This window comes from Chlorocebus sabaeus, chromosome 11 (genome assembly GCF_047675955.1).
Source record: "Chlorocebus sabaeus isolate Y175 chromosome 11, mChlSab1.0.hap1, whole genome shotgun sequence".
Classification (NCBI taxonomy): domain Eukaryota; kingdom Metazoa; phylum Chordata; class Mammalia; order Primates; family Cercopithecidae; genus Chlorocebus; species Chlorocebus sabaeus.
The window spans coordinates 51094216-51107059 of record NC_132914.1 but is presented as its reverse complement, the minus strand read 5'-3'; the positions used below and the strand labels follow the sequence as shown (position 1 = coordinate 51107059).

Here is a 12844-nt window from a genome sequence, read left to right as displayed (position 1 = left end):
TTAACTGGACAGGTTTGGCCATCTAATCCTTTATGCATACTTGGGAGCTGTAACACTTCTTCATAGGCCCAATCTGGGATGGAGGGGCCACAATAACATCACAGAATGAGACAATATATTGGAATACTAACAGCTTTTTTTTTTTTTTTTTGTCAGCCAATGGGGATGCTGGGAAAAAGTCATCAGGGGAAGTATCTCTACACTGAGTTCTCTAATGCCCTGGGAAGAACATTATACTTTCAGCACTGTGGCAATGTGTACTCTGGTTGAATGGAAGGCTATCAGAGGCCTTATGCCACTATATAAGTACATTTGTGTTTTATGAGAGGCCTGTGCCCATCTTAGCATAAGAAAATGAACAAGGTTTCAGGGAGGTTAGTATGATATGAGTAAAAGTAAAGCTTAAGTTGTTAGTCCTGGCTAGTCACTCATAACCTACGAATTTAAATTATCTTAGGGCCTCTATTTTTTAATCTGTAAAATGAGGGGATCAATGCGTTACAGATTAGTTGATCCTTAAGGTTCCTTCCAAATCTAAGCATGTCACTTCCTACTCGTGATAGTGTTGGTGGGGAGGAGAAAGGATACAGCAAGGAATAAAGGGTAAAGAAACTTGGTTAACACAGTTGGTTTAGGATGAGTGGATGGCATCATGTCAAGTTGTGGATAATGTCACGGGTTGGCTGAGATATACCCTAATGTCACAGAAAGAGGCATAATGGTAATTCAGAGGAATGCAGACAGAAGTTGCCTAATTTTATTAGACTTATCCCACTTTGCCCCTCCCCTTCATTCGGGGTAAAGAAGTACGTTCTCTGTATGTATGACTTGGAAGACATCCCTCACGGTAACCATTCACCAGAGGAATCCTGGGATGAACACCTTGTTAGCCGCTGCTGGCAAGGTAAGGCCATCTGAGAAGTCAGACAAACTTCATCATTGGGGAAGCTTGTTGCCAATTACAGAGGACCCTCAGGATCTAAACTGCCACAGGCTTTTATCTCTTTGTGAGAATATTGACAAAGGACTATAAAATTCACTTGGGATTCAAAAAACCCATGTCAGTTATACAGGCTTCCTAGTTGAATAGCCACAGGTCACAAGCCCCCAACCCTTTACCCTTCACAGCACACAGTATACTAAGGTTCTTACTGCGCCAACTTTATTACAGCTAGAAACACAAATATGGCCAAGAAGGCGTGCTGATAGCTTCACCATTAAATAATTATTTTTTTTTAAAAAAAAAAGGTTAACGAAGCAGCTTTTATTAATTAACACAGAGCCTAACACATTGTTATATTGCAAGGCAGAATAAAGCTACAAAGAAGAGTAACAAACAAGAAAGAAGAGAAAACTGTGGCTCTAGATAAAGAATTCAAGTCAGACCCTGAAACAGGCACTCGGCTGAAATGGCCTAAACCTAAACAAGGGTTACCATTCCCCCCACCCCCACCCAGTTATCCCCCAAAGTAGTAAAAAGGAAAGGGTAACAAGCTCACAATAGTTTCATTCTCACCAATGTTAACAAAGGAAAACAAAATGAACCAAATAATACTGGAGGAGGTGCCTCAAGATATGCAATCAGTAGGGAGAGAATCTCTGTTTCTCGCCTTTCAGTTTGTTAGTTACACATGGCACGGCAGAGGTGGTGGTGGTGGTAGCTGAAGCCCCGGTACCCTTAGCAGCAGACACAACATTTAGAGCCAGGAGAGGGATGGGTTTCATGCCAAGCAGACTGGAGACACAAGGGGCGGTCGGAAGAGGGTTGGGGAGGCTGGAGGGTGCGTCGGAGGTCCCCGCTGTGGCGAGCGAGGGGGTGGTGGTGGAGGAGGAAGAAGAAGAAGGGGTGGAGGGTTGAGAGAGGTTGATGCTGAGGTGATCAGGGATCGTGACGGAGGCTGCCTGGGAGGAGGGTTTAGCGTTTTCTAAACTGTAACAGAGGAAAAAAGGAACAAAAAAAAAAGGGTGGGTGGAAGGGAAGACCACAAAAGGGAATAAGTACAGGACAAAAACTGCTTCAGTTATATCAGTAAGTGCCTCTGGTTGACAATTAGGAAGACCTAGCGTCAACTTGTGACAAGCTTGCTTTTAGCCTGTGTCCCACCCTCTAAATATGTATACTTCCATTCCACAGAGCTACTTAAAAACTGCTATGGGGAAGAAAAAGCTGACAGAGAAAAGAAAACATAGGGCACATACTTCCATGTGTCTGACACACTGACCCAACCCAGACGCTGAAGGAATGATTTCAGGTAGAAAAAAGATACTCGTCAATCACCCAACAAGGAAGAAATGTTTCCTCTAATCAAATGTCAATTTCCTATTCTAACAGAAAATCAATTATCCCGTAATTACTTGTGAAGCTTTGAATATTTATAAAGTTGAATTTTAAAAAATCCTTCCAGCTGTAGTATTAAAGTCTGCTTATATTTCCACAGCAAATAAACCAATATTAAGGTAGAAAGAGACAAGAGTCCAAAGTAGGTCACTGACTAATTTCAAATTTCAAAGAATGTAGCGTTTTCAAAGAAAAATGCTGAGAACAGAAGTGTAGATAAGAACTAGGGAAGCTTTTCTGGTGGGAGGTGGTATAAAAAGTTGTTTTTGACCGATCATACTTTTAATGTGGACCTTTCAGAAGTGGAAAAGAGAAACTCAAGTATCACCTAAAAATTCATACTTAAAAAGCAAAAATGCTGCTGCTTCTACTCCCAAAATAAGCTCCACAGAACAGTAAGAATATGTGTCTCCCAAATGCCTGTATGTGTCTAAGCCAGAACCACATATATTTGGGAAATCTGCCTGGACAATTAAGCCCACAAGGCTAAGTCTTCAAGAGCAGAAAGGCTCCTCTTAAAACCTCATTTTGTTACCTATGTCCAAAGACAGCCGCAATCCATAAAGGAGAGGGAGGGATACAGAAGTCCACTAACTATATAAAAGGACCCAGACTGCCACCATGAAAAATCAAGAGACAGGAGAAAATGGCCAGAATCCAGTGAAATCCTTCTCACCTTAAAAAAATGAAACAAAACAAAAAAACCCTTTGACTTCTACATTTAAACTGCACCAAAGAATGGAAAGAATAAGCTTTGTGCATGCAGTCTTTGCTTTGGTGTTAGATGAAACTTTGACCCTAACCCAAGGCTTCGATGATACTCAATTGCTATTCAGTAACAATGATGCTGAAAAGAGTGACTCTACCAAAAGAATTCTGCTTCCTGAATGTAGCCATTGACCTATTGCAGGGGCTAGACAAGCAGGTGACATTTAAACAGTCACAATTTAAATTACATGAAGGGCAAGCCTACCGAAAGAACAAAACAAATTCCAGCTTTCAAAAACATGATTCTTGCCACTGAAAACCGAAAAATTCTTGCCCTCCAAAATCCTAATTACAAATAAGAAAAGCCGGGCGCAGTGGCTCCCGCCTGTAATCCCAGCACTCTGGGAGGCCGAGGCTGGCAGATGATGAGGTCAAGAGATTGAGACCATCCTGGCCAACATGGTGAAATTCCGTCTCTACTAAAAATACAAAAACTAGCTGGACGTCGTGGTGTGTGCCTGTAGTCCCAGTTACTTGGGAGCCTGAGGCAGGAGAATCACTTGAACCCAGGAGGTAGAGGTTGCAGTGAGCCGAGATTGAGTCATTGCACTCCAGCCTGGTGACAGGGCAAGACTCTGTCTCAAAAAAAAAAAAAAAAAAAAAAAAGGCCAGGCGTGGTGGCTCACGCCTGTAATCCCTGCACTTTGGGAGGCCGAGGCGGGCGGATCACGAGGTCAGGAGATCGAGACCATCCTGGCTAACACGGTGAAACCCTGTCTCTACTAAAATACAAAAAAAAAAAAATTAGCCGGGCGCGGTGGTGGGCGCCTGTAGTCCCAGCTACTCGGGAGGCTGAGGCAGGAGAATGGCGTGAACCCAGGAGGCAGAGCTTGCAGTGAGCTGAGATCACGCCACTGCACTCCAGCCTGGGCGACAGAGTGAAGACTCCGCCTCAAAAAAAAAAAAAAAAAAAAAAAAAAAAAAAAAAAAAAAAAAAAGAAAAAGAAAAACAATTCTTGTAATCCCAGCACTTGAGGAGGCAAATCACTTGAGGTCAGGAGTCGGAGACAAGCCTGACCAACATGGTGAAATCCTCTCTCTAAAAAAGAAAAAGACCTCTTTGCAAACAACCTTGGTGTAAAAGTCTACTACTACCATTTCATTCTCAACATTAAGAACCTAGTGTGGGCCGGGCGCGGTGGCTCACGCCTGTAATCTCAGCACTTTGGGAGGCCGAGACGGGCGGATCACGAGGTCAGGAGATCGAGACCATCCTGGCTAACACGGTGAAACCCCGTCTCTACTAAAAAATACAAAAAACTAGCCGGGCGAGGTGGCGGGCGTCTGTGGTCCCAGCTACTCGGGAGGCTGAGGCAGGAGAATGGCGTGAACCCGGGAGGCGGAGCTTGCAGTGAGCTGAGATCCGGCCACTGCACTCCAGCCTGGGCGACACAGCGAGACTCTGTCTCAAAAAAAAAAAAAAAAAAAAAAAAAAGAACCTAGTGTGCTTGGTGGATGGACAAGAAAACAAATCGAGGAATGGGAAAGCTTTTCTACAGAGTAGCAGCACCTAAAGAAATGAAGAGACTTAAAGGAGGTGTCAGACTGCTACTGGAGAAATGGTATGTTCTTAGCTAGCACTAAATAACCATGGCATACAAACATGGTCAGTACAAGCACAATACCACAGACCTCATAGGAATTCCTTTCCCCTATACTAGATTCAGGAACTCATGTAAAACTTTTATGACAAAGAGACCAAACACTTGTAAGAAAGGTAAATGATAACTAGACAACACTCCCCATTAAAACAGACCTAAGGGCTTCAGGGCTAACAATGCTTTAAAACATTAGTAAGCAATTAAGGGTGTGACTTCAGCACATGAGTTGAGAAAGCAAGCAATATAAATGACTGTAGGATCCCATTTGACCATGAACAGTGTCCTCAAATTCTCAGAGTGGTAACATTACCTAGCCATGGGTAAGGGAAATAAAACCCTCAGGAAGCCATTAAGGGATGAGACTGGGGGAGGGGTGAGACAGAAAACACACTTCACACTTCCAAAACATTCCAATACCTGTGCTTCCCACATTCCCACAAGCTCTGAATAAAACACGTGTGCAATCTGAGAAAAATGGGTGTTTCCAGAACAAATGGTAATTGCTGCCTCCAAGAAACTGCCTTGTTGTCCTATTACTCCATTGTCCTTATTACAATTAAGGGTGCTTTGGACTCCAAATCAAATCAGTGAAAGAAACAGTAGTCTATATGCTATGTAGAACAAGAGACCCACAATTGATTTTGAGAGTGCTCTAGCCAGAGAACTCTTATTATTGAAGACATGGGCCACTCTTCCCTCTTCCCATATCATCAAGTTAAATGCGGGCAATCTGTGCTCCCTATTCCCCAACCCCTTGCAAACTTACTGCAATTTGTTTACTTTTTCTGCTACACTCAAAGTAGGGCTACCAAAAAAAAAAAATTTTGGCCATCTTTACCCATTGCCCATGTAATCCCACATTTAATAACATATTGCAGCTCTCCCTAACACACACATTACTGTGTTGACATAAGTAAGACAAAAGGTAGGGCAATCTTACCTGACATTGATTAGATATTGAGCCAGGCTAATGCTGGCAGCAGATCCAGTGATGGTAACCTGCCTATCAGTAGATCCTTCCACTGGGTTCGCAATTTTGATCTGCGCCCCAGACATCTGACGGATCTCATTGATTTTGGCGCCTTGACGCCCGATTATGCAGCCAATCAACTTAAGGGAGAAAAACAAGGCACACCAAATTAGAGTTGCATGGCTAGGTCCAAGAATCCCACCCCTGCCCTCTAGCTCCTACAACTGTGGCCAGGCTGGAGTGCAGTGGTCTGATTTCACCTCACTGCAATCTCAGTCTCCTGGATTTGGGCGATTCTCCTGCCTCAGCAGGACTACAGGGACATGCCATCATGCCCAGCCTACTTTTGTATTTTTAGTAGAGACAGGGTTTCACCATGTTGGCCAGGATGGTCTCGATCTCTTGGCCTTGTGATCCACCCGCCTCAGCCTCCCTAAGTGCTGGGATTACAGGTGCAAGCCACCACGCCTGGCCTTTTTAAAAAAAAAAATAGAAACAGGGTCTCGCTATGTTGCTCAGGCTAGTCTCAAACTCCATGGTTGAAGCCATTTTCGAACCTCAGCTTCTGTATCTCTGCACTCCCTGTACCTGGGATTACAGGTGTATACCGCCCTGCCCAACTTCATCCTACACCCTTTATCCATACACTTTTGATCAAAAAACTCAACTCTTGACCCATTCTTCAGTCGGACCATGGTGAGAGCCAGTTCTGAGCCAACTCACTCTTAGGTCCAAGTATTAGCTCTTCATTATTTCTGTCCTCAGAGTATTAATTCCAAAGACAAAATAAACCAGAGCCAAAACAAGAATAAATTTAGACAGCTAGAAATAGATAAAGGTAGAAATACATTGTTTCTGGCAGCAAACATGCTTAAAGTCATCCTGCCGTAATTACCACCTTGACAAGAATTCTGGCCAATTCCTAAGGTGTTTTTGCCTTGGGAAAAGGTGGAGAAAAGAAAAAAAAAAAAGGTCAACATTTGCACTAATACTGTAAACAATATGACCTTGGATAGCACAGATCTAAAGTTCATGAACCACTACACTGTGGTGGGGGACAGTGACTCATGCCTGTAGGTTGAGGTGGGTCAATCACTTGCGCTCAGCAGTTTCACGGTGAAACTCCATCTTTACAAAAAAATACAAAAAAAGCTAGCCAGGCATAGCGGCATGTACCTGTAGTCCCAGGTACTCAGGAGGCTGAAATGGGAGGATCTCTTAAGCCTGGAAATCCAAGGCTGCAGTGAGTCAGGATCATGCCTCTCTTGCTCCAGCCTGGGCAACAGAGGGAGACCCTGTGTCAAAAAAAAGAAAGCCACCACACCTTTTTTTTTTTGTTCCTTTTTTGTTTTTTTTTGAGATAGTCTTGCTCTGTTGCCCAGGCTGGAGTGCAGTTGCACGATCTCGGCTCACTACAACCTCTGCCTCCCGGGTTCAAGCGATTCTCCTGTCTCATCCTTCTGAGTAGTGGGATTACAGGTGTGTGCATGCCTGGCTAATTCTTGTATATTTAGTAGAACAGGGTTTCACCACATTGGTCAGACCTGTCTCCTGATCTCATGACCCACTTGCCTCGGCCTCCCAAAAGTGCTGGGATTATAGGCATGAGCCACTGCACCCAGCCGAAAACCACTACGTTTTCTTTTTTTTTTTTTTTTTTTTTTTGAGGCAGAGTCTCGCTCTGTCGCCCAGGCTGGAGTGCAGTGGCCGGATCTCAGCTCACTGCAAGCTCCGCCTCCCGGGTTTACGCCATTCTCCTGCCTCAGCCTCCTGAGTAGCTGGGACTACAGGCGCCCACCACCTCGCCGGGCTAGTTTTTTGTATTTTTTAGTAGAGACGGGGTTTCACTGTGTTAGCCAGGATGGTCTCGATCTCCTGACCTCGTGATCCGCCCGTCTCGGCCTCCCAAAGTGCTGGGATTACAGGCTTGAGCCACCGCGCCCGGCCAACCACTACGTTTTCTAAGGATAAGGCTTTAGCTTCTACAAAAACAAAGGCAGGCTGGACGCAGTGGCTGATGCCTGTAATCCCAATGCTTTGGGAGGCTGAAGGGGGGATCGCTGGAGGTCAGGAGTTCAAGATCAGCCTGACCAACATGGAGAAACCCCATCTCTAATTTAAAAAAATACAAAAATCAGCTGGACATGGTGACACACACCTGTAGTCCCAGCTACTCGGGAGGCTGAGGCAGGAGAATCACCTGAACCCAGGAGGCAGAGGTTGCAATGAGCCAAGCCTGGGAAACAGAACAAGAGCAAGACGCCGTCTTAAAAGAAAAAAAAAGGCCGGGCGCGGTGGCTCAAGCCTGTAATCCCAGCACTTTGGGAGGCCGAGGCGGGCGGATCACGAGGTCAGGAGATCGAGACCATCCTGGCTAACAGGGTGAAACCCCGTCTCTACTAAAAAATACAAAAAAAAAACTAGCCGGGCGAGGTGGCGGGCGCCTGTAGTCCCAGCTACTCGGGAGGCTGAGGCAGGAGAATGACCGGAACCCGGGAGGCGGAGCTTGCAGTGAGCTGAGATCCGGCCACTGCGCTCCAGCCTGGGCGACAGAGCGAGACTCCGTCTCAAAAAAAAAAAAAAAAAAAAGAAAAAAAAGAAAAAAAAAAGGCAGCAAAGGGACAGGAATTTCTTTCCCTTTTTTTTTTTTCTTGAGATAAGAGTTTCACTCTTGTTGCCCAGGCTGGAGTGCAATGGCACTATCTCGGCTCACCACATCCTCCACCTCCCAGGTAAAAGCGATTCTCCTACCTTAGCCTCCCAAATAGCCGGAATTACAGAGATGTGCCACCATGCCCAGCTTTTTGTATTTTTAGTAGAGATGGGTTTCTCCATGGTAGTCAGGCTGGTCTTGAACTTCCAAGCTCAGGTGATAAGCCCACCTCGGCCTCCCAAAGTGCTAGGATTACAGGCATGAGCCACTGCATCCAGCTAGGAATTTCTATTGTCAACAAAAAGTTACTGCTGTCTTGTCAGACCTCACACAATAATTCTATCATAGCTCTCACCACAATTCTACATACTATATAGCTCTCATCACAATTCTACATACTATAATCAACTTATTTTTGTATCTCAAAATTCCCATTTTCCATTCTTGGGGTATGAAGAACAAAAACAAAAATAAAGATAAAATTATAAAATTCCCAGTTTCTTTCCCTAGGGCTTAAAAGTAGCAGGACATGTAGGCCAAGTGCAGGGGCTCACACCTGTAATCCCAGCATTTTGGAAGGCCACAACGGGCAGATCACCTGAGCTAGGGAGTGCGAGACCAACCTGACCAACATGGAGAAACCCCATCTCTACTAAAAATACAAAATTAGCCAGACGCGGTGGCACATGCCTGTAATCCCAGCTACTCGGGAGGCTGAGGCAGGAGAATCGGTTGAACCCAGAGACAGAGGTTACAGCGAGTAGATCGCGCCATTGCACTCAAGCATGGGCAAGAAGAGTGAAACTCCGTCTCGGGGGGGGGGGGGGGGGGGGGGGGGAAGGTAGCAGGATACTGCTGAAACGACATCTATTTCTTTAAAGTCAATTTTCTCATTTTCATCCTACACAACCTAACTACACTTACATCATTTGGAATGGTGAGTTCATGAGAAGTAGTCTGAGCAGATGCATCCAAACCTGCTAAAAGACAGAAGAGAGCAAGCAAATTCAATGCGCAGCATTCAAAACCCCACTGACTTGCACATTAAACTAACAGAAGGAAATAAACTGGAAACCCAGCATCATTGGCTGTTGGGATTCATCACTAACTTGGAAGCCTCCAAAGAGGAAAGAGGGGGAAGAAGGGTGTAGAAATAATGCTCGAAAGGTTCTTCTGTACACTCAGAAGAGCTGATTTCATGCCATTTCCTGCAAAGCCCAGCCTATTAGGGACGGGGGATGGAAGCAAGGGCAAGGGAGTGTGGTATCCTCAAAGAGGACCAATGTCTAAACAAGTCCTTCTGTACTTCTACCCCTATCCTGCTGTTGTGTTCCAAACTGCATCTCACCTGATGCTCACTAGCACCAGTGCCAATATTATGCCTGTTAATGGGTACCATGGACTTTTGGCACACATGCAGAGTTGTTTTAAATATACCTGTATCAGATTAAGGCCCTCCACCCCCTATCCTCCTAACCTAGACTGGAAGGTCAGATAGAATGAAATGGCAGTCAGGTGAGGGGACTTCATTTCTCCAGATTTAGTCCCTGTCTTTTGTTCAGTAATTTTGTTCTGGCTTTCATTTTGTTTTCCAAAGAAAAAGAAAGAAAAAAAAAAATCCCATCAGCAAATACCCATACCCATCTTTAACACCACCTGGACTGAACCAGGCCAGCTGGCTAATACTCAATCTTACTCCTGATCTCAACTATGGCTGCTGGTCTCATCATTTTTAGAAGGGGGTTGGGCCAGATCCATCAAGGGACCCTCGGGGGCACCAGGCCCACCCCTTCGCTCTCTCAGCTCCTCTCTGCCATGTGCATGTTGCTGGTATGGTTCATGGGCAGTGAAACAAGACTCCCACCAGTTTATTAATATAACAGTAGAATACTACAGATTTTTTTTTTTTTAATCATTACCCCAATAGCCTTTCACCTCTGGAGAGCTGGATTCAATGCCTGTTAAGATACAAGTGAAAATGAGTTTGGTGGTCTCATCCTAACCCTATCGGACAAGTTATTCCTTATACAGAAAAGCCCCAAAAACAGAAATAAAACAAAAACAAAAACAAAAACAAAAAAACACTACACAATTTGGCACAAATGGATGGTCTCTACCCAAGCCTGTGAATTGCTGGCGGAGAGAAAGGGGGTGCTGATCAGATCAAGGGGGCAGCAGTCAGGATGGGCTCAAAGAAATATCAGCCTACCCTTTGCCTGACAAGCATCCCCAAACCTCACCCCCAAACCTTCCAGGGCTTTTTTTTTTTCTTTTAGAATAACTGACCCCAAATGAAAACCACGTTAACAAACACATTACCTCCTTGGGCTTAGCCATAGTAGACAGGCAAGTTTAAACCAGCAGGATGCTGGATAACGAAGTTTGTTTTAAACAGATGTCAAGCTGAGACCTTGGGACTGGCCTCTCTCTTGCACTACACCTTACAGAAATAAACACTGAGGTATCCATACCACTGAATCCGGTGTTGCCATGCGTCATGGGAAAATGAGACTGTTGCATTGCCAACTGGTGCAGCTTGGTCAACTGCAAGGAGGAAACAGGAGGTTGGCATTAGAAGATTTAAAAAAAGCCAGGGCTCAAGCACATTCAAATTTGAAAATGCAGGTCCTGATCCCCAAAATTGACTCTACTACTCAAACTACAACAGAGGGTAGGGATGGGGCTTGCATCGCAATCCTGGGGATTGGCAGAATATGATGGGTAAGGGTTAGAAATAGAAAGGGTGCCTGGAAGAATAGAATGAATGCCTTTTGGGTGTGCGAATAGAAAAGCAACAGCACTTGCCCAACGACCATCCCCTTGGGAGCTACTTAATGAAGGTAGTTTGCAGCCATTGCAACAGTTGCCGCAGGAACAAGCACAGACAGGCTAGGTAAACAAACTGTGCAGTGGTGCTAGGGAAAACACACCATGCAGGGTTTCATCAGTATTGGGGAGAGGGAAGGAGATGAGGGGGGCAGGGAGACTGCGAGGAGGAGAGGTGTAGAAACCGTACTGGGTTTAGTCCCATCACCGCCACCACTGACTACTACAGCTATTTTTATTCATCTATATAAACTGTCCTGTCATAAAATAATCCTTCTTCACATCTACTTCTCTCTCTCCTGGGGCCTACCACTAACCAAGACTGAAACTCAATTTCCCAAGCCTAATGCTCAGCACCTGGAAACGTTAGTAAGAATAAAAGTGCAGAAAAAAAATGCCCTTGAAGTCTAAATACCAGCACTTTTAAATAGGTTTTAGCAGCAAGAAACGTTTGAGTTGAATTCTGAAATGTTCAGGTTCCTATCCTTCTCTGTGTAACATAAGCCCCTTCCCCATCCCTCCAAATACTTTTGATATTGTCATCTCAGACTGAGGAGTTCCCAAAGGCAAACCAAACCTCCCACTACCCTCATGGAAAAGAGAACTGCATGCAAGGAAGTACAGTCCCAATATCAATTTAAACTGTGCCCTGAGATAACAAATCACAGTATACCACGGAACATTTCCCTTTTAGAACCAGGGTAATCTGAAACACAGGGGGAAAGGAGAAGCTAATATGCTGAATTAAATTTCAGGGGTTAAATGTTAAAAGGCAAACAAGGCATTACCCTGATTAAAGGGCTGAAATATGGGATTGACCTTGTGAAGAAAACAACTTAATATTGCAAATGCTGAAGACCCAACTCACTTCTGGCTACTTGGGAGAAAGGAGTGAGACAATTTTGGATGGGAGAGGGAGCTTTTCAAAACAAGAAGTGAAAACAAAACTTACATCTGGCTGTGGAATGGCATACTGTCCTTGAATGGTATAGGCCTACAAAAGGAGGAAAACAGTTCCTATTAAAAACCAATCACGGACAGCCACCCAGTGGGGGGGAAAAAGACATTTCAACTAGCCAGGAAGCCAGAGTTGAACTACAGAATGGGGGAGGCCAGAGATTGAGGCAGTAGATGGAATCTCACAAATACAGTCAGACCCAAATTGGCCTTCTTTGAAACCTAAATATGACTTTGTTCCAGGGATCCTATAAAGATAGCCAAGTTCCCTGCAATCAAAGGCAAAATATACATAACTGTTTCTTAATGAAAATGTGGGAAGTGAGATTAGCAACGCCTCGATTGACCAAGCCCCACTCTTCCTCGCTGTATACAAGATAGCCCAGAGGAATAATGATCTCTTCCCTCACCACCCCAACCCTTCTACCAATTGTGGTGATGTGGAAGATCTCTATCTGCACAAACCTACATGGCATGTTTTGTAACACTTCCCTTTCTGCAACTTATTTTTCTATCTGCCTAAAGACCTTAAGAACACTGGATGCTAGCTGAGTCCCTAACACTAGGGAGCTGATCACAGGTAAACAAAAACCACTGTGTTCTAATTCCTGTCTTCTCCCACCTCCCCTCCATAGGTACTTGCAGCTCCCACTATGCCCTCCTCCCCCCACAACATAACCTCCCAAAAAGGGAGCTGGGTCTTCAGGGCAATGGGGTAGGGAACAGGAGGA

The 12844-nt window shown here is 44.8% G+C and overlaps 1 protein-coding gene across 42 annotated transcripts in view; it reads right to left on the bottom strand.

Annotated features, from left to right (window-relative positions):
• PCBP2 (poly(rC) binding protein 2) overlaps positions 1–12844 on the bottom strand; it is a 29149-nt gene that overhangs the window by 2729 nt on the left and 13576 nt on the right. For 6 of the 42 annotated variants that reach the window (XM_037997008.2, XM_037997021.2, XM_073020792.1 and 3 more), the window contains 6 exons: positions 12109–12150; positions 10802–10874; positions 10250–10288; positions 9255–9310; positions 5648–5817; positions 1141–1930 (listed from right to left, as the gene is read on the bottom strand). In XM_037997008.2, the coding sequence (XP_037852936.1) occupies positions 1582–1930; positions 5648–5817; positions 9255–9310; positions 10250–10288; positions 10802–10874; positions 12109–12150 (729 nt within the window). In that variant the 3' untranslated portion in view covers positions 1141–1581. Of the gene's footprint in view, positions 1–1140; positions 1931–5647; positions 5818–9254; positions 9311–10249; positions 10289–10801; positions 10875–12108; positions 12151–12844 lie in introns of those variants that run through there. The other 36 variants (XM_037997037.2, XM_037997046.2, XM_073020810.1 and 33 more) reach the window with 13 other exon arrangements.